General features: G+C 41.2%; 1 protein-coding gene across 4 annotated transcripts in view; it reads right to left on the bottom strand.

Moving 5' to 3' along the window:
• The window catches only part of pikfyve (phosphoinositide kinase, FYVE finger containing), a 28,320-nt gene extending 6,353 nt beyond the window's left edge, over positions 1 to 21,967 (bottom strand). Inside the window, exons 1-28 of one of the 4 annotated variants that reach the window (XM_041950660.1) lie at positions 21,949 to 21,967; positions 19,104 to 19,300; positions 15,200 to 15,367; positions 13,383 to 13,492; positions 12,989 to 13,160; positions 12,644 to 12,851; positions 10,738 to 10,764; positions 10,433 to 10,522; positions 10,171 to 10,327; positions 9,626 to 9,783; positions 8,697 to 8,808; positions 8,319 to 8,466; positions 7,999 to 8,163; positions 7,431 to 7,493; positions 7,196 to 7,325; positions 6,513 to 6,693; positions 6,271 to 6,345; positions 5,838 to 5,945; positions 5,598 to 5,738; positions 5,063 to 5,189; positions 4,107 to 4,975; positions 3,446 to 3,847; positions 2,996 to 3,096; positions 2,839 to 2,910; positions 2,440 to 2,611; positions 1,445 to 1,623; positions 1,152 to 1,265; positions 30 to 138 (exon numbers count right to left, since the gene is read on the bottom strand). In XM_041950660.1, coding sequence (XP_041806594.1) covers positions 30 to 138; positions 1,152 to 1,265; positions 1,445 to 1,623; positions 2,440 to 2,611; positions 2,839 to 2,910; positions 2,996 to 3,096; positions 3,446 to 3,847; positions 4,107 to 4,975; positions 5,063 to 5,189; positions 5,598 to 5,738; positions 5,838 to 5,945; positions 6,271 to 6,345; positions 6,513 to 6,693; positions 7,196 to 7,325; positions 7,431 to 7,493; positions 7,999 to 8,163; positions 8,319 to 8,466; positions 8,697 to 8,808; positions 9,626 to 9,783; positions 10,171 to 10,327; positions 10,433 to 10,522; positions 10,738 to 10,764; positions 12,644 to 12,851; positions 12,989 to 13,160; positions 13,383 to 13,492; positions 15,200 to 15,367; positions 19,104 to 19,287 — 4,542 coding nt within the window. In that variant the 5' untranslated portion in view covers positions 19,288 to 19,300; positions 21,949 to 21,967. Of the gene's footprint in view, positions 1 to 29; positions 139 to 1,151; positions 1,266 to 1,444; positions 1,624 to 2,439; positions 2,612 to 2,838; positions 2,911 to 2,995; positions 3,097 to 3,445; positions 3,848 to 4,106; positions 4,976 to 5,062; positions 5,190 to 5,597; positions 5,739 to 5,837; positions 5,946 to 6,270; positions 6,346 to 6,512; positions 6,694 to 7,195; positions 7,326 to 7,430; positions 7,494 to 7,998; positions 8,164 to 8,318; positions 8,467 to 8,696; positions 8,809 to 9,625; positions 9,784 to 10,170; positions 10,328 to 10,432; positions 10,523 to 10,737; positions 10,765 to 12,643; positions 12,852 to 12,988; positions 13,161 to 13,382; positions 13,493 to 15,199; positions 15,368 to 19,103; positions 19,301 to 20,461; positions 20,598 to 21,183; positions 21,279 to 21,948 lie in introns of those variants that run through there. The other 3 variants (XM_041950658.1, XM_041950659.1, XM_041950661.1) reach the window with 3 other exon arrangements.
• Positions 21,968 to 24,924: the final 2,957 nt, after the last annotated feature.

Here is a 24,924-nt window from a genome sequence, read left to right as displayed (position 1 = left end):
CACAGACTGACACACTAAGAAGAACGTACATCTTTCTGAGCGAAGAGGTCCTCCATTTTTTCCTCTCGTGTCTTACTGAAGGTGTCGGTCTTGAGGGAGGTGAGGCGGTCATCTATAGCCAAGTAGACCTGAGTCACTCTGAGGAGAGAGCAGAGGAAATGATGTGGTCAGGTGACAAGCAAAGAAACCAAAAACGAATGAATAATGCTATTAACACAGCACTTTAGCCTGGGGACCAGGCTCAACTACCCATGGACTGAGAACCACAAGAACAAAAGAACCCTCAAACAATCCTGGAGAGCATTTAAATCTCTCTTTAGATGAATATCTACTGACTTCTACGTGCTGTAGTTCTTCCCCATGTATGTAGCTCTTCTTCATTTCTTTTCAGCACTGTTATCAGATCTTTAACCTTAACTAGTCTAATTTCTCACTTTGCTGACAACTGGCACAGTGGAGCCTCTGGAAACATCTGGTGGCATAAAATCTCAGGGCCACCAGGAGTTGGAGCTACAGCTGCACTTGTTTCACTGGCATGTTTGACAGCTGGTCCAATCTTCCTGTTCAGCTCCACAACAGTGGCCTCGCTGATTAAATTCAGCAGCATCATAAAACTCAATAGGGTTGAGTCTGCCCCTTAACTTTATTCCAGGAACTTTATTGTTTCGCTCAATCCATCTCAAAAAGGCAGCGATTTAAACCCTGAAGTTAAACCCCCTAAGTTTACATTTAAAGTAAATACTGGATTACATTTTAAACTGGAGTTTAAAGTTTTAGTGCAACAGAATTAATTTAATCTAGGTAAGAGTAAAAACTAAATTGAGGATTAAAGAAAGGTTTAAATTAAGGCTGGGTTGAACCGACAAGGAATCATTTTGAAACCGGATCAAATCATGGTTTTATTTTAGATTTTGCCGCACCAAACTTAAAAACTAGCTCAAAATTAAGAACGGCTAGATTTAAACCTCTTAGCCCTCATAATTCAAACCCCTTTGATGTCAACGTCTCTGTGGTCTTTCTTCAAGTAGTCCAGCTCATATCTGAACTCTTTTTCTACGGATCAAAGACCATTATTCTCTGATGTTCTTCCATGGGTTTCACATGTATAAGTGGATACAGACTGATGAGCCCTTTCAATGGTGTTCCTTTACTTTTGAGAGAAGTCCTTCAGGTCCTGCTGCAGGTTGGTTTTAGAGGGCCCCAGGTTTCTAATGAAGATCTTAGGACGAGGAAGGCAAATCTCCAACAGTCTTACAGAAGTGTAGCTAGGAAAGAGACAGATGGAAAAACTCAAACTGTCAAGATTGATTCAAGGATTGACACAAACTAGCACTACTGCATTTAGGAGGATCAAGATTATCTCAACATTAATGATTTATAGTTACCCATTTATTGTTTATTCTCTAATTCTAAACATGTCGTGACACAGTGACGGCTGACCAACCTGAAGGAAGCCACCATCTGGTTGTATGAGAAGTACTGGTGGTAGTCTTTGTGGATGGAGTGTCCGCAGGGCTCTGCATTAGCCCTCCTAGTGTACTGGTGGCCGTAGAAGCGAAGCTCCAGGTATTTGGCAAACGACATGGACCACGAGTCGTTGGACAAAGGCACCACTGGTGTCACCTTAAAAAAGAGGCAGACATTGATTATAACAGAGGAAAATCTAGGCTCATAATCAGGAGAAATTACCTTTTTGTTTCACTTCCTTCATTCAGCTAGAAGGTGGAATTCTATAACAAATGTAGTGTGGTTAGAAGTAATGTTTTTAATTTTCTACTATGCTGAAGTGAGTATTAAGTGGCTTTCACACCTGTAGTTCAGTTCACTGAGAGAAAAAATTATTATTATATTTGCGGTCTGTTTAGAGCTCACACTGAAATCAACCAAGAGGAAAAAACATGAAATCATATGGAATGATGTGTAATGACGTGGACTGTCATCCTGCTAAATCTCTCTTTTGAGTTCTTTTGAGGAAGCATTTTGAGGCACATCCTCACGGTAACATTTCAGCTTGCTTGGGCATGGCATTTGTTAACACTTTTGGACTGCTCTTGAATAATGCGGTGTGAACACAAAGGAGCAAAGGGCAAATGCAAAAATTGTACCAAATTAGTCCCAAATTAGACGCAAAGCTAACAAGCTACAGGTCTGAAAACACCCCTGAGGCTAGAAATGACACAATGCTGCTTTGTAAGTGCCAACAGAGGTGAGTTTGTATCACAAACAACTGTAAAGTACCAAATGCTGGCACCAAATGCATCCTACGATTCATGACTTTCATCCTTTGTTCAGGTAATTCCTACTTTAACATGCATAAATATACAACAATAAATAATTCTGGCCAATCTGGTATTTTAAAAAAGCATGTTTTAGCTAGGTATCTGATCTGAAACAAGCAATGTTTATTCTCAGGATAACATCATGTGAGTTATTAATGACCTGTTTACAGATACGGCACCAGGAGTAGTTGAGTATTGTGTGCTGATAACCAGGCACAGGCGAGTCCAGCTCCTTTAATACAATCTGTACACAGCCGCTGCCGTGAACAAACCGACGGATGTGGTGCACCATGGGAGTCTCACAGAACATGCTGGGGCACTGGTAAGACGGCCTGGAGAAAACATACAGCATACAGCATATATACACACACACACACACACACACACACACTTCTTAAAACAAACTGAGAAGCGTACTGCTGAAGTTAGAATTTGTATCTTTTCCTAGCTGTTAACATGCACATTATAGTAGCTACAATCTCGGTCCCATACCTCTGATAATGAATCTCTTATTAAAGCATTGCAGTGCCATTAAAATAAATGTATTATTTTGTCTTACCTAAAACAATATCGCTCCAAGAATACACCAAGAGAGAGGTCATTCTTGCCATAGAACTCCATTGTGACAATCCTGTTGACAACAAAGGGAATGACTACAAATTCATTAAAAACAGAGTATGAGATTGTTTATTATTCCACTCCACTGAACAGCTTACCATGGGCTGACACAGGGGTTGGGCGCGTTGTTGGACTGAGCTGATGAACTGCTGAAGAGCACACACAGCCTTTGATGGTTGACAGGATTCAGACAGTCCAGCTGAGGACAACAACAACAATAACAGACACAAACAGGTCAAAACTAAGATAAAAGCAGAGCCACAAAGACCCGTGAATGCAAACACCCCAGCACAGCACACCAGTCTGAAAGCACTGCAGGTTCAACGACAGAAAGGAACACCCTCCCTCCAACTACCCTCACCTGCAGGTGATGTTTTCACGTGTTTTATGAGGAAGCTAATGCATTCAACATGTTTGTTTGACCTCAAGCATACACACAATGGGCTGTGATGAGAAACGCTGAATGCAAACATAACTTTTATTTATTGAAAAAAAAAAAAAAAACCCACAGGTCATGTTTAATGAATACTCGTCTCAACACTGCTCACCTTGGGGGCCCAGCTCACATCGTTCTGTTTGTTTGGCTTCTCCTCTTCACTGTCAGTCTTCACTGGTAGCTTGACTGTGGTGTCCCCTGTCTTGCTCTGGCTGACAGGAGCTGCAGTATTGGCAATGCTGAAGGGGTCGCCGGTTTCCTTCTGCTGGATACGACCTCCCTTTGCTCTGTAGTCTGCCAGCATCTTAGCCAGATCCTGGCTGCTGCTCAGCTGCTCTACAATGCGAGTGCTGGTAAGACTGTGGGAGGGAAGGACACTGATGGGCCTCGGCTGTGGGCCACCATTGGTCTGTCCACTCACTAAGGAGGAGGGGGCAGAATCTTTAAGGAGCTGCCGCTTTCTGCGCCCATCCAGTTCCTTAAAATCCTTGTTGAGGAGAGGCGATAGGTAGACCTACAGGACAGAAAAAACACAGGGGAGCATAGTACAATCACTAACTCTATGAATTACTGCCTGTTCAACATATATACATAAGTATAACATGGTCTAGAGCTGCAGAGCTGCATCTTATAGACTAAACAATTAAATGATGAATAGAGAAAATAATCAGCATATTATGTATTGTTAGTTGCAGCTCTTGTTCAGTATATGTAAATAGAATAGATTTAAGGAGACAACAACAAAAACAAAGCACAACGACAAAGCTAGGTACCTGTTCTGGGAAGTAATCCCTGCTGGGGCAGTGCATGCCAGCAGGCGTGAGAAGGAATGGTTTCTTAAATGTGATGAAGGGGGAAATGCACAGGATGATGTCCTTAAGCTCCTGCTTGAAGACAGCTGATATGGACTTCAGATGGTCGTCAGATGAAGTCACCTGCTCGGCCACAAACATCCCAGAATCATCCTGCAGAGGATCTCGGAACAACCTGGGAGTAGGTGTCTCTGAACCATCCCCATCCTCAATATCAAGTGACTCCTCCTTCACTAGGCTTCCCTCTTCCACAGTGTCCCCTTCAAACCCCCTGATGAGAGTCTCTGAGCCCATCTCCTGGTCTTCTTCCATGAGGAATGGAGGAGGGACACACAGAGATGGTGCAGGGGGACTGGGAAATGGGGAGGAGGTCATTGTCTCTGTGTTGCCACCCTTCTCCTCACCAGAGGAGACAGATTTTGGGTTCTGTTTGTCTGGGAGAATGTCTGTATCTCCATTTCTGGATGCAGACTCAGAGAGAAGTTCTTCCTCATCGGGCTGTCCTCCCAGTGCAGAGTCTTCAGCCACAGCAGTTTTCTCCTGGCTCTCTCCATTTGTCAATTTCCCTCTCTTCTCTCCATCTGCCTCCTCCTCTGCAGAGGCACCGTCCAGCAAGCAAGGGAACGAGGAGCTCTGGGCCAAGCTGGGCGGCATGGCAAACTCATCCATGAGGAAAGAGATCTCCAGCTGGGAGTGGTAGGCCACGCACACCATCAGCATAATGATCTCCTTCACCCTGGCCAGCTCGTACTCTGAAGCCCCACGCAGCTTGATGGAGCATCCAAGATGAGGAGGACAGCCCTCAAAGAACATCAGAGTCTTCACTTCATCTGGAAGGTCAGACACAAAAGTAGTGTTGTGATCTCACGGCAGTATTCATTGAGAGTGGGAGTGGAGAGTGGTGGTGTGCTTCTTACTGTTGGCTAGTGTGAAGGGCTGCATGAAGAACTTGTGGCAAGTTCCCAGACGAGGTTTGGTGAGGAGCTGGTCCATGGACATTACCAGGTCTCCCTGGGTCATATGACTCACCCTGTCCAAGACTTGCTAAATTGACAAAGAAGAAAAATCAAAAGCAGTTAGTAGTGACAGAGACAACATAACCAGGACCACTACAGAAATTTGAACTTTTTGGATTTTTATCCGATGTCATGATTTAATTTTATGGATGTTATGCTGTTTGTAATTTATTTTATTTTGTTTCGTTTCGTGTTTCTGCATGTTCATGCATGAAATTAGATTGAATCTGGGGTTTTTTGTTTGTTTTCTGGTAAACATGTGGATAAGTGTGTTATGTGTAAGTTGCTTAAAGCCAGAATAAAACCAAACCAAGGCAAGGCAATGATGAAGAAGGCACAATTCAACAATATCTAAACATTACCTGTGGTGTTTTAATCAAAAACTGGCTAATGCAGTGGCCAATGCATGATTATATAACACTCATACTACACTGACCGGTTTGACGTTGATGACCAGTGTGATGCCGTGCTCAAGCAACATATCCTGAGCTATACGAGACACTGTTTTTTCCACTAATACCAGGTTTGGCCGGACGTCTACAATGCGCTGCACATAGTTCTTCAGGAACTCTCTTTCCTGAAGGAGTGACAAGGAAAAATCTTTTCTTAGTTTCCTGCAAACAAGGTTGTTTCCTGTACAATCTTTTGTCAGTTGTAGTGACGGTGACTTACTAACCTGCAGCACAATGGGGTCAATGGAGGTAAACTTGGTCTCTTCTCTGTACAGGTACTCTATGGAGCACTTCAGCAGCAGAATTTTGGGGTTCTTGATATACGGATTCATCTGATTGCACATCAAACAAGTATCAGGTTTACAGTTAAATATTAACACACAGGTGCAAATATTAACACACAATAGCTAGAGCACAGCTGCAGGTATTTTAATAAAAGTAAGTAAGTAAAACAGTATGACTTTATTGCTGGTTTCAAAAGAATGTGAAAATAATTATGGACGCAATAAAGAACAGCAGGATCCACGTTAGACAAGGAGTCAAGGCTGAGAATTACTTTTTGAAACACCATGTATGAATGTTCACATCAGACAGAAATCATCCTGAAAGAAAGCATGAAATGTTGGCTCTCTGCCGGACAGCAGAACGTGACCCTACCTTCTTGTGGGCGATGCTCTTGGTGCATACGAAGCCATTTACCACTGTCGAGTCAAACTTTCTTCCTCCAGAAATCTGAAGCACAAATGGAGATTCAGTTATACGTACGTCTAACACCTCCTGAGGCACACAATCTAATTAGCTAATTGTATGTTTCCTGTTTCCAGCTCAATGAATGTGTGTAATTACCAAAGAGTAACATATGGCTACAGTTGTACTGATTTGATGAGATGGCGTCTGACCTTCTTGATGTGGACCAGCTGGCGGATGTCCATGTCATCATCGCAGTTGCGAACATCGGGCCGTACTGTCTGGACCACCTGTCGAACCACAGGGACGATGATATCCCGCCAGGATAGAGACAGAGACTCACTGTAGAGCAGTTGCTGCAGCAGCGCCATCATGTGGCTGTGGTTGGCCGAGCTGAACGTGGAGGCAGAGTGGCAGATGGTTAAATAGGAAGAAGAAACTGTGGCATAACTCAATGAGTCATCCCCATGCTGAAATTTCACAAAAACAATTTCTCAAATGTTGTTTTGTATGCTGTGCTATAATGACCACATGCTAATCAAACTGCAATGCACTTAACAAGACACGAATCAACTCGAACATGAGATTAGGGTTAGGGTTAGATTTCACATTTTGCTTCACCGTGTCTCCGCAGGCATCAGTTAAGCGTGTTCTTCAAAATGAAGATAAGCGATGAAACAGTTGATTAATCTGTCATTGAACAGAAATTTAATCAACCACAAATTTGATAATCAGTTAATTGTTTAAATAATGTGTCAAGCAAAAAAAGCAATGGTTTGACCGTTCAATGAGAATGGTTCAATGAAATAAGAGGATCATTACGTGGAATTCTAGTGGACTGCTACTATTATGTTTAATTTCACTGAACACAAACAGTGGAATTATCTCCACTCACAGCAGCCTCTCCATGGCTTTCTTCTCCCCGTTCTCCTCTCTGAGCTGGTCCAGAGAGCTGTGATGCCAACCCAGAGGAGTAAACATCATCTCTTTAGCTTTCTCCTCCACACGCCGGTTGAACAGAGACTCTGCAGGCACATCAAGTTAGGAAGAAGGAGGAAGTCTGCTGAGCTAAAGTTAAGAAACTCAGTATGTTGTCTGATTAAATCAAGAAGGAAGTGCAGTGCTCCTACCCTTGATGAAGGCATCACTTATGATGATGTTCTGTCCTCCATCCTCAGACACAAGAAATTCAGCTAAAGGAGGAGAGAAAGGACAGCTTTGGATCACAGATTGCAGCACCTTCAGCAGAAACCACAACTGCACACAGCTATAACAAATACGGAAGGTCAGTGTTGAACCAGGAAAATCGTCTGTAAACTGGGGTCAATATTTAACAGAAAGTTTGGTTCAAATTTGCACTGTTCACTTTTGTTTTCTCTTTAAAATAGATCGCACTAACCTGGTTTGCATACAACCTACACGATTGTCTGACTGCTTCTGTCTGTTGCCTTGCTGAAGCTATTTTCAATGATTTTGTCTCTGCAATTCATTTGGTGATTTTAATGTATGGAACCGATGGTTGTAGCACAAGAAATAACAACCTAACCATAGAAAAGTGTAGTTTTCCTTTAAAGACTCTACTTTGCTGATTTTGTGTTGTAACCAACAAACAGAATGACTTAACCAACTGACTGTATGCAAACGACTGTGAAGAGCAGAGCTGACATATTCACTGGACATATTGCGTGTGATATTTACATTTCTGCTCAGTGGCAGGAGGCACATGTGGATACTTGGACTGCTTCTTGATGTGGAAATTCACATTGTTTTGCTCCATGTTGAGGTTGATGGAGGCAGCTGAGTCACTGTCCACGACTGACTGGAAACTGCTGACAGATATTCTCTTGCTGGGCCCGGCTGAGTCTGGACAGAGAGACAGGTCAGGGAGCTGCGACTGGGATTTTAATCCATACATGCCAAACCAAAGCCACATGGAAACAGCATGATCCAAGCCAACAAGGTATGGCTGTAGGTCTAACAAAAAGCTTTTATCAAAGCATTAGACATGCGATACATACTGGGTGTGGTGTACTCTGTCTCATCTGCCAGCTGTTCTGTGTCGCTGTCATCAAACTTGATGTCCTTGAACCAGGACGGCTCTGAATGTCCCTCCAGAGAGTTGACACTATCACTGTCCGGAGACGGTGTCTCTGAGAACTCTGTACTCTAGACACCAGACAGAGAGACGTCGCCTTCAGCACATTTCACTAGACTGAAATAATCTGTTGACGCTGCTTGAGATATGTCTCTGGTGTTATCAGAAGACCCTGCTAAATCAATCATTATCAACACGTGGTGTGTCAAAGTATGTGGGAGCTAAAGTAAAAGCATTTGGAGTGCATCATTTGGTGACTGTGAAGGTTTGTGGTGTTGACTCATCAGTCATGTGCTGTTACCTGGAGGGGTCGGTAGAGAGCATACTCATCTCTGAACAGCTGGTCATGGTGAGTGACACAGTCCAGCCAGCGACCGTCCACTAATGCCTGGCCTATGGCAATAGCCTGGGCCCTGCAACACAGAAACTTCAGAATGGGAGGGAGAAAGCAGCAGTAGACCACAAGATCAAGAGCAGCTTTCAACTTGTAAGTGAACCGGAAATGTCACGGTGGTCACTCATGACGAGCCTTATTATATTATTGAGCTCACTGATCAGTTTGGATCATCTTTATCAGAGGAAAGAATGGATTAATGATAATGAACACAGATATCAATCAAAGCACAAGACACAAAGAAGCATGTTGGATAGACATACAAAGGATAGCTGTCATAAATGTATCCTGAGTATATAGCATGCCTGTTTGCATTCACTAAGAGCAATCCCTCAGTGAAAAAAGTCAAAGCGAGATCTCCCCAACCAGTAACATGAAGGTAATGTTACTGAGGTCATGTTATTGTTCGTTAACCTAATCGGAGGCATTTTACAAAATCATCAGAAAACTGGGTCAAAGTTATAAAGAATGAGCCCAGAAGTTGCAATGCCTCTGAAGCGAGAGGAAACATCTTCTGCATAGGTAAGTGCCACTTTGGCCAGCTCAAGGCAATTTACTGTATGCTAAATATGAAGCTACGGACTGACACAGATGAGCACAGCTCAGCATAAGGACAATTAAATGGGGAAAAAGCTAGCTGATCTGATTTAAGCTCCAACTGTGATATATTTAATAGACTAGTATGAAAGTGATATCAATCTTTTCGTCTAACTGTTGGCAAGAAAGTGAATAACTGTACTTCCTAAAGTGTTGAACCATTTCTTTATATCTTTCTTCTAAAGACCATTAACACGACACAGTATAGAAAAGACCACGTGTGTCCACTGAAATGCTACCTGGTGGAGATGGTGCCATTCCTCAGCAGCCAGTTGACAAGTTCTTTTCCCACAATACAGTTGGGGTAGGTCCTCAGCCAGTATCTGTGGTCCTGGAACTCCATCCCTGTACTGTTGTGGCAGATTTTCTTCCACAAGTCCTTCAGCTGGGAGGAGTCCTGCAGGATGTATAATATGTCAGCATGCTATCATCAGTCATGTTTGATAATGGTAATGTTCATGCTTGTTCCTCTTTTAAGATAGTATTGTAGTTAAGGTGAAGCATCAGAGGATCAGTCTATCTGCTGTTTGGTGCTGAGCAGGTGTTGCAGAAGGAGTTTTAAGAGCTTTAATGACCCCATCAGAGCAGTGAGACCGAAACCAAAACAGTGAAGTCCTGAAGAGACAGGTAACAATTGTTTGTAGGTTCATCACCATGGGCAACCCCTTTCATATTATCACAATGTTTTCACATAGTCATATGATACATTGTTATAAAATATCAATTACAGCCGCTTTAAACAAGTAGATAAAAATCAGTGCAAGGGAAAGAATAAAGCAGCCACCAGTAGGATCTTCCGCTCCTCCTCGCTGTGGTCCAGCTTGGTGCCGCTCTTGGTGCCTGACATGGCTCGGCTGGTGGGCGGGCTGACTGAGCTGTCGTAGGACGGCACCATGGAGGATCCAGAGCGGTCCAGCGACAGGTTGGTCACACTGGCAGACCTGTGGTAGAGACAAAAAGGAACCATTCCCACTGCTGCTCAGCTCAAATGTCCTGAATCAAGCTGGAACTCGCTGTGTTTTAAGGGTGAACCCAAACCCACTGACCTCTTCCGAGCAGGTGATTTTCCTATGTCTTCTTGTAGTGATGTCAGCCTGGAAGTGAGGCCACTGCTCTGAGTCTCCTGGTGAATCATACTAATGAACACACACACACACAGACAAACATAGATATTTTCTTTCTGAGGTTATCTTAAGACATTTTTTTTCGCTATCCAGTCTAATTAATGACCAGTGAATTTGAGCATGCAGAAGACTATTTTTTATATGAACCTAGAGCATTGACTAGCACTTACAGACAGCTAAAGCTCAGACAGGTGTGAAAAATGAATAAAACAGACAGCAAGACTCACTTCTTTCTCATCCCAATAGGAGTTTTTCTATGCCAGGAGAGAGAAAGGAAACAAATTTTCTTTGAGGCAGGTAGAGAAAATAAGCAGAGAGCACACCAATTCCAAACAGCAGCAGCAAAACAAGCATGGCGTTATAAAATGCATGCATTGTTGGGCAATCTTTTTGACAACAATGTCCTTGAACATCCATTTAACAATTTGCCTTTTGTGTGCATGTTAATGAATCTTTAAAAAAAAAAAGGTCATCAACAATTACTTAAAAAGTAATTTAAAGTGGAAGACCAGTCCTCGTGCTCAAACAGTCATGCTTTACTAAACTGTTCTTCCCAGCATAGATGTGCCCTCTGTTCTTCTTTCAAGTTATTCATTAGTGGTCGACTGATTAAATGGAATGATACCTGGCATTTTGACATAATTGGCATTGGTTGATGCATGCGCTCACAAGGCTGATAAACAAAACCCGTCTGCAGACACATCTGCAGGCAGCTTTGTTAGTGTGGCTGCTGTGGAACAATGCTAACATTACCCCTTGTGTCAATAATATCTATAATAATAACAGTAGGAAACAGGCCAGTGCTGGATGCTACGCTGCCTGAGAGAAAATGGTGAGACTTAAATTCCTACCTGTCAATGCTAAACATATTTAATTAGCCACTCATAAAATATACAATGTTTACTGTCTGTATAATTCAATTGAGTCTGGTCTTTTAGTGAGAAAATGTGAATAACATTAGTAAGGAATTGGAATTATAATAGTAGCAAGTCTTTAACCAGCTTAACTAGCATACAGGGCTTGAAAAACTATTGTATGGGTGCCCCCAGCACACATTCTTACTCCTGATGTGCCTGGGTCATGCTTCTGGGATGGTAAGCAAGTGAAACTGCGAAGCCGTTTGTTGGTTGAGCCTGTGGTCTTTGTTAAGCATGTTACGCAACATAAACACATAGCGACTGATTTTATAGTTATGAAACACCCAACAGTCAGTTGCATTTGCTAATGGGCTAGAGATAGCCTTGATTCAACAATGAGATAACATTAAGAGGAGTCTGAAAGCTAGCATCAACGTATCAACTTTCCTGCAATGTTTGGGTAAATGATTGTCATGGGTTGCACTTTTGCACTTTCAGCAATTAAGTGTCTCGTCTGTTTTTTGTGTTTTTTTGCAGATGCAAAACAGCAAACAAGGAACAAGATATTGGCACTATACTGCATATCGGCCATCAGCCATCCTTCTTTATAAATATCAGCATTGGCGACTGAAAAACCCATATTGGTTGAACACTATTATTGATTAATTAGAGCCAGTTTTCATTACTGTATTACTGGCCTGTCAGATCGCATGCTGCAAAGCTGACCCAGTGAGTCTCCCGTTTTCTTCTGTTTAATGACAAAGGTCAGGTCCTGCTCAGGGTTAATTGATATAGATAATGCCCATTTAACATTCTATAATACTGTATGATACTGTTTCATGAGTCTTGACCATGCACAGCTTACAGTACATATAAAGCACACACAGATGTTTTAAACTGCAGAAAATAACGGCAGAAAAAGAGCAAGCACAGATGGAGGAGGTTGGAAAAAAATAAGGCAGTTTCAAGCAAATTATAACATAAAGCTATGGCATGTGCTAATAGCAGATAACAAATCTGTACAACAGCAAACAAGATGTGAAATACAAAGTCAAGATTTCAGTTGTAGGTACACAGACAGCTTTGGCATAATGACGATATTCGTGGTAAGCACTGGAGATAGAAATATAACATTACTACATTCAACAAATAGGTCTCAGTCAAACTGGATTGATAAACTGATCATCAATAAATGTCAGCCAAGAATTCCTTGACTTAATTTGGCCCAGTGTGTGTGTGCGTGTGTGTGTGCGTGTGCGTGAGCAGGTGTGTTCACCTCTGCCAGGTCAAGTCTTCCTCAAGGAAGATGTTCCTGCTGGCTTTACGCCCACCCACAGGTGTCCGAGGCTCGCTGGGCTCCAACACACACACAGAGCAGGGAGAGTCAGACAAGGCGCTCAGGTCCTCTCCGATGGAGCCCGAGTCAGCTGAGTGAGCGTAGCTTAGTGCTAGTTTTCGGCAGTATGTACAGGCCCGCAGGTCTCCTTGGTACACAGACAGACAGAGAAAAACAGGGTAAGGAAACAAAGAAAGTTAGAGGTAGTCATTTTTAAATGTTTTTCACTGCACAATGAAATGAACCAGACCACGTTATGATGCATTCATAACGGATGTCACTTACCCGTGTAGCCCATGAACTTTCCGGGAATTTCCTGGTTGCAGCAGCGGCTGCAGAAGATCTGGCCACACAGTCGGCAGTGGTGGCGCCGGCGGAAGGTTGTGAACTTCTCATTGCAGTCATAACATTCTTTACACTGGCTATCTGGCATCCAGTACTGCTTCAGATCGCTGTCCTGAAAGGGGACAGCAACCACAACACACTGCCATTAGCCACTTAAGAGGTACGTGAATGGATTCATCTTATGGCAAGACTGCCATGTCTCAAAACACATATATTTAAAATGCTCACAGCAAAAGTGTGTTCACTGCGGTATACATTTAAGACATGCCAAGATGACAAATGAAGTGGAAAAAATAAAGTTAATGTATTTGAAGTTAAGATTAGATGTGAATACCTGGCTCTTTCCCTCCATTATTTCTTTCAGCCTCTTCAGTGCAGTGCGTAGTTGCACAGCTGTGCGAGGATCATGATTGCTTAGAGGGGTATCTGATTTCCTGCTGCCATCTAAAATCACACATGTAGACAGAAATACACACACACAAACACTCACAATTGAACAAAAAAACAGAAAAAAAGTTCACTTGCTCTTGCAAATCCATCCTGCTGCATTGTCAAATATGTCTTTTTAAAAAAAAATATTGAATGTAAAGTGATGATACGTGAATTCCTCTTCATCATAGTGCATTTAAACATGGTACCTGAGTGGCGAACATTTGACAATGCACATCAACACCTTATGAATAACTCCCTTAAAAGTTGCAAATGTGTATAAAATAACACATGATGTGGTCAATAAAAGAACTGGGCAAGAAACAAAAACAAGTTAAATATAGATGTTAGCTTTAAAATCATTCATGACAAACATCATTCCAATTATTAGCACCTGAGTAGCAAACATTAGGGCAAAACAAAGACTAAGAGAAAGCGCTTCACTGAAAATGCAAATATCAAACACACACACACACACACCTGCATGCACTCAGACACACAAAACAGTTTGTAAGGCCATTCTTTCAGACCGAGTTGTTACAGTCAAGCTAAAAGCATCTTTAGTAAACCACACAGTGCAGAAGAGCCCTCACCTGGCCAATCCACTGTAATCAGAAAAGACATGAGAACGGACGTTACAGCCTGTACGTACATTCATCTTTCTGATGTTTTAACAACGAAGATTTTTCAGCCCTAAACATCATATTTAGTTTGTTTTCAAGTCTGTCTCAAAGGTCTGCTCCTTTCTTTTGCACATTCCTCTGAAAAGTAAGATATAAAATGTAAACACAAAAAACATTTTTCTGTCTGTACCCTTAAAAGAGCAGGATTTATCCACGTGGTTAAATACCAACACTGAATCACTTCACTAACCTTGACTGCACGAAAAATAAATGCAGTTTTAAACACTTGTTTTCCACTTCTACTGAGTATTTTGGTGTTGAATATGATTTAATTATACATAACAACACAAGAGGACAGGGGTCCTAAACAGTGGACAGTTCAACAACCTCTCTCCATAATTAACACTGAACTCTTCTGTCCTACTGTGCAGTTCTACAACCAGTTCAAAGTGTACATAATCTAATGATAAAATGCAAAGTGTGAGAGCAACACAAGAGTGCATATCAGTGATGAAGCTCAATGCAAAAGTTTTAGGAGCACATGAGGGAACTGAAGGTCAATCTAAGACAGGGTCTACTGTATTATCAGTGGTCTCTGATTGGTTCAGTCATTACAAGACAGAGGACTCAGAATGAACTCACAGAGTATCAGATTACAGATGAAGCAACAAAGTGTGTGAGCCAAATGACAGTAAATCACTGGGTTTCATAAACTCAAGTTTAATGCCAGATGGGATAAAACAAATGTCCTACCAGATTTATTTAATTCCAGTAGGTACATTTGCAGAACTGTACATAAACAGCAACATTTTAAAGAGCTCTGAACTAAAAGTAAGATATCAGTCACTCAATCACAATCAAGATATTGAGAAACACTGACTTAATGAATACATACTGTACATACAAACATTTAAGATTACTTTAAGAGCTGCAAATTATCTGCAAGGCTGACTAATCTCTACTTTTGGAGAATACCTTACCCCAACAGCTGAAAATGTTGTCGAAGGCTTGAAAAACACGCATCATAAGCCTGTCTGATTAAACACGCACAGGCCTCAAATAGCAGCATCTGTACCCTGCATGTGTGTGTGTGTTTTACCAGAGGCAGTGGAGGTACGCCGGAGGTGGTCTGGGTGCTGTTTCCGGTGCGTCCTCGAACCATAGAGAGAGTGGGAAGGACTGGAGGACCAGCTCCTCCTCTCTGATTGAGGAGAAGGGGATGGTACATCTGGCTTCTCTGAAGCTGTCGAGGAAGGCCGTCCCTCCTCTTCACACACAGAAACACACAGTAAATTAATATGATATCCATTAAATCTAAGTTACATTTCACTTTCTTTATCTATTTTTCAACACTCAACTCAGTACTTTTAGATTAGTATGCTTATTTAACCCCTTAACGCCGATTGTCGCGAATTTGCATCACACCGCTTTAATCCACATTGCAACTGAATCGTGCATGCATTCCTCTAATGCCGGTTTGTGCATATTCAACACACCTAGGAACCTTTGCAAGCACTGGTTTCTCGTCGGACCATTTAAAGTGAAATAACCCCTGTTCTAATTGTTGTTACAATGTAATGGTTGTGGCTGTTTTGATGAAATAAATTAATTTTGAATACACAAAAAAGATGTTTTTACTGCATTGAAAAAAGTGGACATATACTGTTTGTTTGAACCCTGTTCTAGTTGGTGAACCTACCTAAATTTATATCTATTGTATGTGCTACAGAAAAATTAACAAACTCCTCTTAATTTAGGATCAATTTGAAAGCAAAAACACAAAGAATTAATTTTTTAATTTAATTTTAAATAAATTCAGGTGACAAGGGGTTAAGTGGCAGCAGAGGACTTTATATTTGCTCTTCAACTATCTGAATAGAAACCAACAACTTGTGCAAATTTTCTTTTCTAACTTTCATTTTTTGCTTTTCATTTTGTTGTTGCATAAGAGACGCACTAATTAGTGTCAGTGCGGTATGTATGTGCTGATACAACTTACCATATCTCAGTCTTCATGCAATCACTATTTGGTTCACAGGCAAATTTGGTTTTAGCTCTTTCTCAAGATAAAGAAAATGAGAAAAATTACATTGTGGTTCTCCAAACCATATTCCTTTATCAAAACTTGTGATTTTACCCCTTCCAATGAAATGTTTATCATGTTTAACCCTGCCATCAAGGATCCCTGGTTTGCTATCAGCTAAGAACTATTAGATATATAGAGAGTAATATATAATATAATATATATAGATATTGCAGTTCATAATACTCATTTCTTGTTGAATGATAATTAGAATTTCATTTTCCAAAGAGTCTTAAATACTTAAGAAAATTAATTTGTAGTGCCCACTCTAGCCATATGCTGAAAAGTGGTGTAAAAATTAGTCAATACTAAATCAATAAATTCAAATCGTATTTTTGTGTTTTTTAAATCAATGTATAATATGTATATGTATAATCGATTAAACGTCTGTTTGTCTGTTAAATGCAAGAATAAAAAGAGCATGCTTGTTACAACTCCACAGATGGAGGTATTTCCTTGCATCTTTCTGCTTCATACATTGTAAATTATAAACTGAATAATGTTGGCCATTTTGGCAAAATTATTGTTAACAATAATGAGCAAGTGATGAAGGTTTCTAATACTACAAAAAACCTTGCAAAATAACCCAAATAATTAAAGAGATTTAAGTTACAAACAAAAGTAAACTGTAATGATGTCTTTTTGACACATTTTCATTTTCTATCTATTCTAATACCATCAAAATTAAGTGCAGAGCTCCTCTTGTAATCTCATCTGTATGAAATGTCAGTGTGAGGCCCATGGTGCCATAGTGAGGGGTGGAGTGCTGTCCAGACTACAGGACAGGGGGTGGGACTACAAACATGTGAGTCATGTGGTTCACTGGTTCCTTGCACTGTTCCAGGCAGGCAATTTCTATCACATGACCTCAAAAGACTATGGCTAACTGCCCTGAAATCTGCAAACTGCTGCAAAATACAGCTCAGGACAGTTTTAAAATATGGACTTATGGAGTTATTATGCTTTGTTTACAGTAGTGAGTGACACGATAAAAGACAAAATAATGACTTGACCTTTCTAAGCAGTTCATATATCAGTGAGCTGTACTACTAATGTAGTACTGCACATAACTTAGTTCAGTTTAAAGGACATTCATGGCTACTTTTAACTAACTTTCCAGCATCAGAAATAAAGGTCAAATGAAGGTCTTTTTTGTGCATGTGGAGCTTATGATGTATTGCCTCCTCTCTGTTCATTTTTGCCAAATTACGTCAAACATGATAACAAAGCACTGTACACCCCTGAAATCTCCAATCCTCAGGGCATTTTGTGTAAAACTTCTAAGAAATTGTACAAAACTGACAGATGATGTAAAAAAAATCTTTGCAAAACGTTGGACTCAGCAGCTTTGTATGAAGAAGCTAAGAAGTAACTTAAGCAAAGTTTATGTGTGTTTCTTCAACTGTGTTGACTCTATGTTGTCAGGTAAGGACTACAGTTACAGTGCTGTGAAAAAGTGGGGAAAAAGCTATCCAAACCTAACTGGCCCTATGTGGAAAAAGTAATTGCCCCCCTTGTTAAATCATGAATTAACTGTGATTAACCATATGTTTGGAAAGCTGAGTTCAATTTCACAAGCCACACCCAGGCCTGATTACTGCCAGACCTGTTAAATCAAGGAATCACTTAGATAGAACCTGTCTGTCAAAGTGAAGTGAAAAACAACACGTTATGCCATCATCTAAAGAAATTCAAGGACAGATGAGAAACAAATTCATTGGTGTCTATCTGTCTGGACATGGTTACAAAGCCATTTCTAAGGCTTTGGGACTCCAGCCAACCACAGCAAGAGGCATTATCCACAAAGGGAAAAAACTTGGAACTGTGGCGAACCTTCCCAGGAGTGACCGGCCTACCAAAATTACTCCAAGAGCATCAACGACTCATCCAGGAGGTTACAAAAGAACTCAGAACAACATCTAAAGAACTGCAGGCCTCACTGGCCTCAGTTAAGGTCAGTGTCCATGATACAACAGTAAGAAAGAGATTGGGCTAAAATTGCAAGGCAAGAACCTCTGCTGACCAAAAAGAACACAAAGGCTCGTCTCACATTTGCCAGAAAACATCTCGATGACTTTTGGGAAAATATTCTGTGGACTGACGAGACAGAAGTTGAACTTGCTGTAGTTGATGGAACCATGAATTCTGCTCTCTTCCAGAAAATCCTGAAGAAGAATGTCCAGCCATCAATTTGTGACCTCAAGCTTGAGCACACTTGGGTATTCAGCAGGACAACGATCCAAAACACACCAGCAAGTCCACCTCTGAATGGCTTAAAAAACAAAATGAAGGTTTTGGAGTGGCCTAGCCAAAGTCCAGACTTAAATCCGATTGAGATGCTGTGGTATGACCTTAAACAGGCAGTTCATGGTAGAAAACCCTCCAATATGGCTGAATTAAAACAATTCTGTAAAGAAAAGTGGGCCAAAAATCCTCCACAGTGATATAAAAGACTCATTGCCAGTTATCGCTAACACTTGATTGCAGTTGTTGCTGCCAAGGGTGGCACAACCAGTTATTAGGTTTAGGGGGCACTTACTTTTTCACATAGGGCCAATTAGGTTTGGATAGCTTTTTCCCTTAATAAAAGAAATCAGTATGCAAAAAAGTAAGAAATCAGGAAGGGGGCAAATACTTCTTCACAGCACTGTATGTTTACACAAAATGCCCCTCCTTAAGCACTGAATCGGCCCACAGTGAATCTGTAAAGGTTATGTGTGAGTAAAGGATAGGTTCCTATTCTTATCTTGTCACTGTCTTAAAAGAGGTGTCAGACTTTGAAGACCGCTGGACTATGAAGTACATCATCGACTCATCACTTTCACTCACACAGAACAAAAGTGACACTTAGCGAAACAAAACATTGATGTATCATTTTGAATAATATAACTTCATCTATGTGCTTATGTGGGTCCCTGACCTTTGTTGTTGAAACGAAACAGGTTGACAAATGAGCTGTATGCAGAGCGGAGGGGAGGCTCATCCTGCTCTGGAGTCAGTGGTTTGAAGTGGGTCAGGTGGGACGGGCTGGTGGGCGAAAGGACAGGCGGCTCGGTGCTCCAGTCTGTCGAGGATGAAGACGAGGACTTGTCATCAGCAGCCATGTCACTGCTAGTCCTGCAGAGGCAAAAAAAATATGTTACGCATGTGTAGCTGATCAGCTGTCCTTTCGTGTTTTATGGACTCCTAATCAAATTGTAGACCGAAGCTCCTTGAACAGAAGACTAGGACGACTAGTCGACTGCGATAAAATCAGTTATGGTAATAAGCACCATCAACAAATACTGTGCTTACACATGCTCAATTTCAAATGATCAGCATGAAGTTTCTAATATCTACTCAGCTCTATTCATAGAAGCTACACAACACAGTCATGCTAAGTTTCAGCAGTTGTTTGCGTCCAGCAACATCTCATTCCCTGATGTTGATAATAGTCCACTTTAAAATGACTTGTTGTGTCAATTATTGAGACAATGAAACACAGACCAAAGCACTAAGCCATTTAGTACTCGTGGACAGTCGACAATATATTAGGTTAAACATAAGCCAGGCACAACATACCTGTTTTCTTACTCACCATTCTATAACTGCAGCCATTAAAACTGCATGTACAACACTGTGTACACAAATCGTTACAGCCAATGTGTATTTTAACAATAAATGCTGTATATAGTGGTTTCAAACCTGCTGCAAAACAGAGGAATGTCCTTACAGGAAATGCAACTGCAGGAAGCTTATTCACTAAACACTAAGCACTAATAATTTAACAGAAACACGGGTATGTTAGCTTTATGAGCTCACTCAGAAGCACATGTGACAGTCATCACAGGAATGACCCCATACCAACAAAACTACAACGAACTGTAATAAACATGTGATAAAATACCATACCACAACTTATAATGAGGAAGTCAACATTTCAGTGCAACCTGTTGAGTGACTTTATATATTTTTAATAACTTTTTGAAAACATCATAGGATATGAGAGATCTGATTGATTCTGAGATTTCTATTTTCCCTCCACAGGAAACAGATTTTAGATTTTAGTCTGCCAGCCGCAAAAAAAAAAAAAAAAAAAAAAAGTTAAGACATGTTTTGTCTTAATCAACATACTAAATCTAAATCTGACATATATAAAACCGGACCCATCACTAGATTGTCCGACGCATAAACTCGACCTCAGGAGATAAACGGGTAAATGATTAGTTACAGTATGCTGATAACGCTATCTTATGCTTATCCGTTATGCATAGCTTCAATTCTGGTTAATTTACTAACCGTGTAGGAAACAGGAACTCCCCTTTAAATCTCCTCTAGACTCAGCCGTTGAAGAAAATTAACGCGACAGGTTTGCAAAGCATGAAATTTTAGATAATGTCTGGGGGAAATAGCAGAAGTGGCAGCATCAAATTCTCCACCTCATCATGTGATCATAACAGGCCGTAGTATGACTACCGTTTCCTGAGCATTTGACAGTTAAGGACCAAGCCCTCCACCTGATCACACCACATATTACATTGCTAATGTATACAGGATATGTAATGTTTACTGTCACTTGGATGCGTAGATAGTGTGCAAACAGATAAAGACCCCCACCGAATTTTAACCCGTCAGTGTAACGTAACTTAGCTAACTGCTGGTTTGAAAGCTAGCTATCTATATAAGCTCTTCAACTGGCGAATTTAATTACACTTCATATAATTGAACGTCTATAAGTATACGTCTGTGTATTTCACCACTTAACCACATAAATGCAGTTTTAAAAACGTCAGTGTTTTATTAGCATCAACTACGTGACACACATAAGAACTACACTAACAGTTAGCTAACGTTAGCCAACTAGCTTAAAGGCACGTACAGTCGGACAGCTGTTTTTACCCAAGCTATCCAATGCTAGCCCCCTATGCTAACTAGCCGGTGGGCTGCAACAACCTCATTCTTTGAAACGTTGACACATGAACTATGACTGAGTCGCCATGACAGCAAAAAATGTGAATTACCCGTTCAATATCTGAATTTGACATCAATGTGTGAAGCATCAGACTTCGAAGACATCTGCAAAACACATGAAAAAAGCCGACTCCTGTACACAACCAGCCCTGACGAATCGAAATCTGCGCTGAATCCAACTGTTGTGATCAAGAGAAAAGGCAGCACAGCTCACACGCAGAAATATCGATTGAATCACTCAAGTCTCAAGATAAGCAGCGCTATAAATAGTAGTTTTCGGTCATTTAAAATGTGTATGGTTTAAAAGTAGATATATTTGCATTATACTGTAGGAAAGCCTGCTTTAGTCTAGCATTAGACTTGCCTATTGTCTTTGTTCTGATCGGGCCTTTACAGCATAAGTTGACACAGACAAACCCAGGGAAACCAAAACTGTACCCCATATGCCAGTTCTTGCAAGAAGAGACTTTACTGCAGCTCTCCTGTATAAAGCCATAAGATCAGCATTTTTTCAGGAAATGCCTAGAATTGGACACACAGACCAGAACAAAATATGTTTACATGGGAAAATGTCATATTGGCTTGGAACCAGGAAAGTATTTTGAGCATGTCACAGCCTGAGAAAAAAAGCAAAACAAATGTAACTGTATGGGCTCCCTCAAAGCTCTGAATCTGGTACCGTAAGTGGATGCTTTAGTTTTACAGGCTCATTAACACTATGCAACCGATTTAACTGCTCATCAGAGTAATGGCCTGTGGGAAGAAACTGTTCTTGTGTCTGGTTGTTTTGGCACACAGTGCTATGTTGTGCCTACCAGGGTGTGATGGGTCTGCAGTGATGGCTCCTGGATGTTTCCTGACTCTGGAGGTGTATAAGTCCTGAAGGGAGGGCAGGTTGGCACTAATGATTATCTCTAGATAATGATGAATGAACAGAGAACACCCTTGATGATTGCAGTGTAGAACTGGATTAGCAGCTCCTGAGGCAGGTTGTACTTCCTGAGCGTCGCAGGAAGTACATCCTCTGCTGGGCCTTTTTAATGATTGTGTTGACATTGGGCGCCCGCTTAAGGTGTTCAGCTACAGGTCCTGACTGCACCAGAGGGCCAGCTGTTTAACCTGCCATCTGTACACAGACTCCTCACCATTCCAGTCGAGGACGGTGACCGCTGTGCCATCCCTAAACTTCAGAGGTTAAACGGATAGGTCTCTTGAGGTGCAGTCACTGGTGTAGATGGAGAAGAGCAGTGGGGAGAGAGAAGAGAGAAGACATCCCTGGGCTGCCCCAGTGCTGATTGTCTGGATGCTGAATGTGATTTTCCCCACTCTCACATACTGCCTCCTGTCTGTCAGGAAGTTTGCTATCCACTCTATCGTGTGGGCTGGCACAGTCAGCTGGGTGAGTTGAAAGTGGCTGACTATTGGGATGATGGGGAGGATGGTGTTGTCCGCCAGAGAGTCAACATTTGCCAGATAGATAGATAGACAGATAGATGTAGTGCAGTAATGTAGCTGTATAGTGTACTATAGTGCATGTTGTATAGCACATATAGCATAAATCTCTTGTCTTTTTTTCTCATGCTCAGAATTAATGTACTTAGATTGTAAACCTAGTGCAACCTGCTTTAGCAATATTTATGTTTTCACATAAGGGCTCTGCCAAAATAAATGAAAAGCACTCTCAACTCGTTTGATCCCTCTTTCGACTTTTCACTGTAGAAAATGTATTGCCCTTAAAATAACTGTCAGACGACTCTCCCCCTCTCTGGCTTCTAGCAAATTATTCGTCCTTCGCTTGGACTGTCATATCGAAAATCCAGCGGTGACACCAACATTCAATATCATCCTTCATAACACGAACAGTTCAACAACAATCTAAACCAAGACATCTGATTGGTGGAGCAGCTGTGACGCTTAACAGCTTCGAAGTAGAGCAGAGCAAGTCAGGGCTGCGAAACCCAACAAATCGTTTTTGATTGGCTCCCAGCTTGCAAAACACGCCCACGAGCACTTGCGCAGAAACAAGGCGCGCTTGTTGTTAATGTTTAAAATGGAATCAGCGGCGCTTTCCACCATGGATTTCGTAAGCGCACGATGAGTTTTCTTTTTCGGTTCACGGTCGTTATCAAAGATATATATTTTTTGCACGAGGCAAAGTGTACCACTGGTTAATATTTAATAAAGGTAAGTTTTGCACAAGTTTCCAGAGGAGCATGCTAGTCACACTGCCCGTTAACTTGCATCAGTTAGCATAGTGTATGAAACATTCAATAAGTTAGCGAATGCTAACGTCGGCTAACTAACGTCTGATCGATGAGCAACTTTTATCGAGTTTGTCAGCAAAGTTAATCACTTACGCTCGCTCTCTGTTAGGCATGCTGAGGCTGCTAGTGGAAAAAGGTGTTGGTCGGATGGTAAACTGTTGGTGTTATTTTTATCGCACAGCTTTAGCGTCGGTCGGTCTGAAATTTAATATCCGACTCGGACGTTAAGTATGCCATCTAACGTTAATGTGCATGATTAGGCCCAATCAGACAGACGCATAACTCATCAGATCCAGCGTCGGCCAGCTTTTTTTACAAGCTGCTGAATGTGCCGAGTTTAATTATTCGTGTTCAGCTAACACATTGTTTTCCTTTCAGGTTTTTGATTTCGTCACTCACGCACCTCCTTGTGTTATCTGTTTTTGTTACCGGTGAGGATAATGGAGCCCAAAACGGCTACCAAGCAGACCAAAGCTGCCGCATTAAGGGTCAAAAACAAGATTCTCAGTGAGTCTGTCATTCATTTGAACACATATACAAACCAATTCTGTACCTTACTGTACATCCACATTATACTACAAGCTTTGTGCTCAGGCATTTTTTGATGAAGGAGAAGATGCAAAATTGATGAACCAAAAATGAATATTGTGACGCTTCCTCATTACCCCACCAGACAGCTCCTCCTTCTTCAAGGTCTCTTTGAAGACCAACAACAAGGCCTTAGCACTTGCTTTGGCGGCGGAGAAGGAGAGGAGCAGGCAGCTGGAGAAGGATGTTGTTTACCTCCAGAAACAACTAGAGGCTCTGTGCTTCGAGCTGGCCACCCGGAAATACAAGGACAGGAAACTGGTTGGTTTGATATTGGCTTAAAAATATGTAGAATTGCTGTAGTTAAAGTCAAGACCTATATGGCAGAATTGGATATAATGCACGGATGTTCTTTGTGATTTGATGATTGATTGTATTGACTCCGTTTCATATTATTTTTCTCTCACAGCTCCTCATCCTTAAAAACCTCCGTAGCAACACTCTGCAGCACTTGGACATGGTGGCTGACCTATTCTCCGACAAGGTTAGAAATCCGCTCACCAAGTATTAAGAATAGTTGTTTCCTATGGCAAGTTTGTGACCTATAGGTGGACGCTATGAATTAAATTACATTCAAAGTCACCACAGATATCTCTTGCAAGACAGACAGTACAGCAGAAGAAATTGTGACAGAGGGAAAACACACAACAAATAGCTTTATCTTTAGTTTCTGTGTTCCACCGTGGCTTTAAAATTCAGTCTGCTATCTAACCAAATTCACATTTATTATTTTATTTCTAAGAATGATGAAGATGACCATAGTAAATGCTCAGCAATATCAAATTATACCAGACATGATATGTGATTGCAACTATTTTTATTACGCACAGGGTCTTCTTAATTTACCTGAGGAAGACAAGACCTTATCAGGTGACATCAGTGAAAAAAATCTTGTTGTGGGAAGGTGAGCAAATATTGTATAATGTTCATTCATATGCT

The sequence above is a fragment of the Chelmon rostratus genome, chromosome 13, assembly GCF_017976325.1.
Source record: "Chelmon rostratus isolate fCheRos1 chromosome 13, fCheRos1.pri, whole genome shotgun sequence".
Taxonomy (NCBI): Eukaryota; Metazoa; Chordata; class Actinopteri; order Chaetodontiformes; family Chaetodontidae; genus Chelmon; species Chelmon rostratus.
Note: the sequence above shows the minus strand (reverse complement) of the source record. Positions and strands in the feature narration are given on the sequence as shown.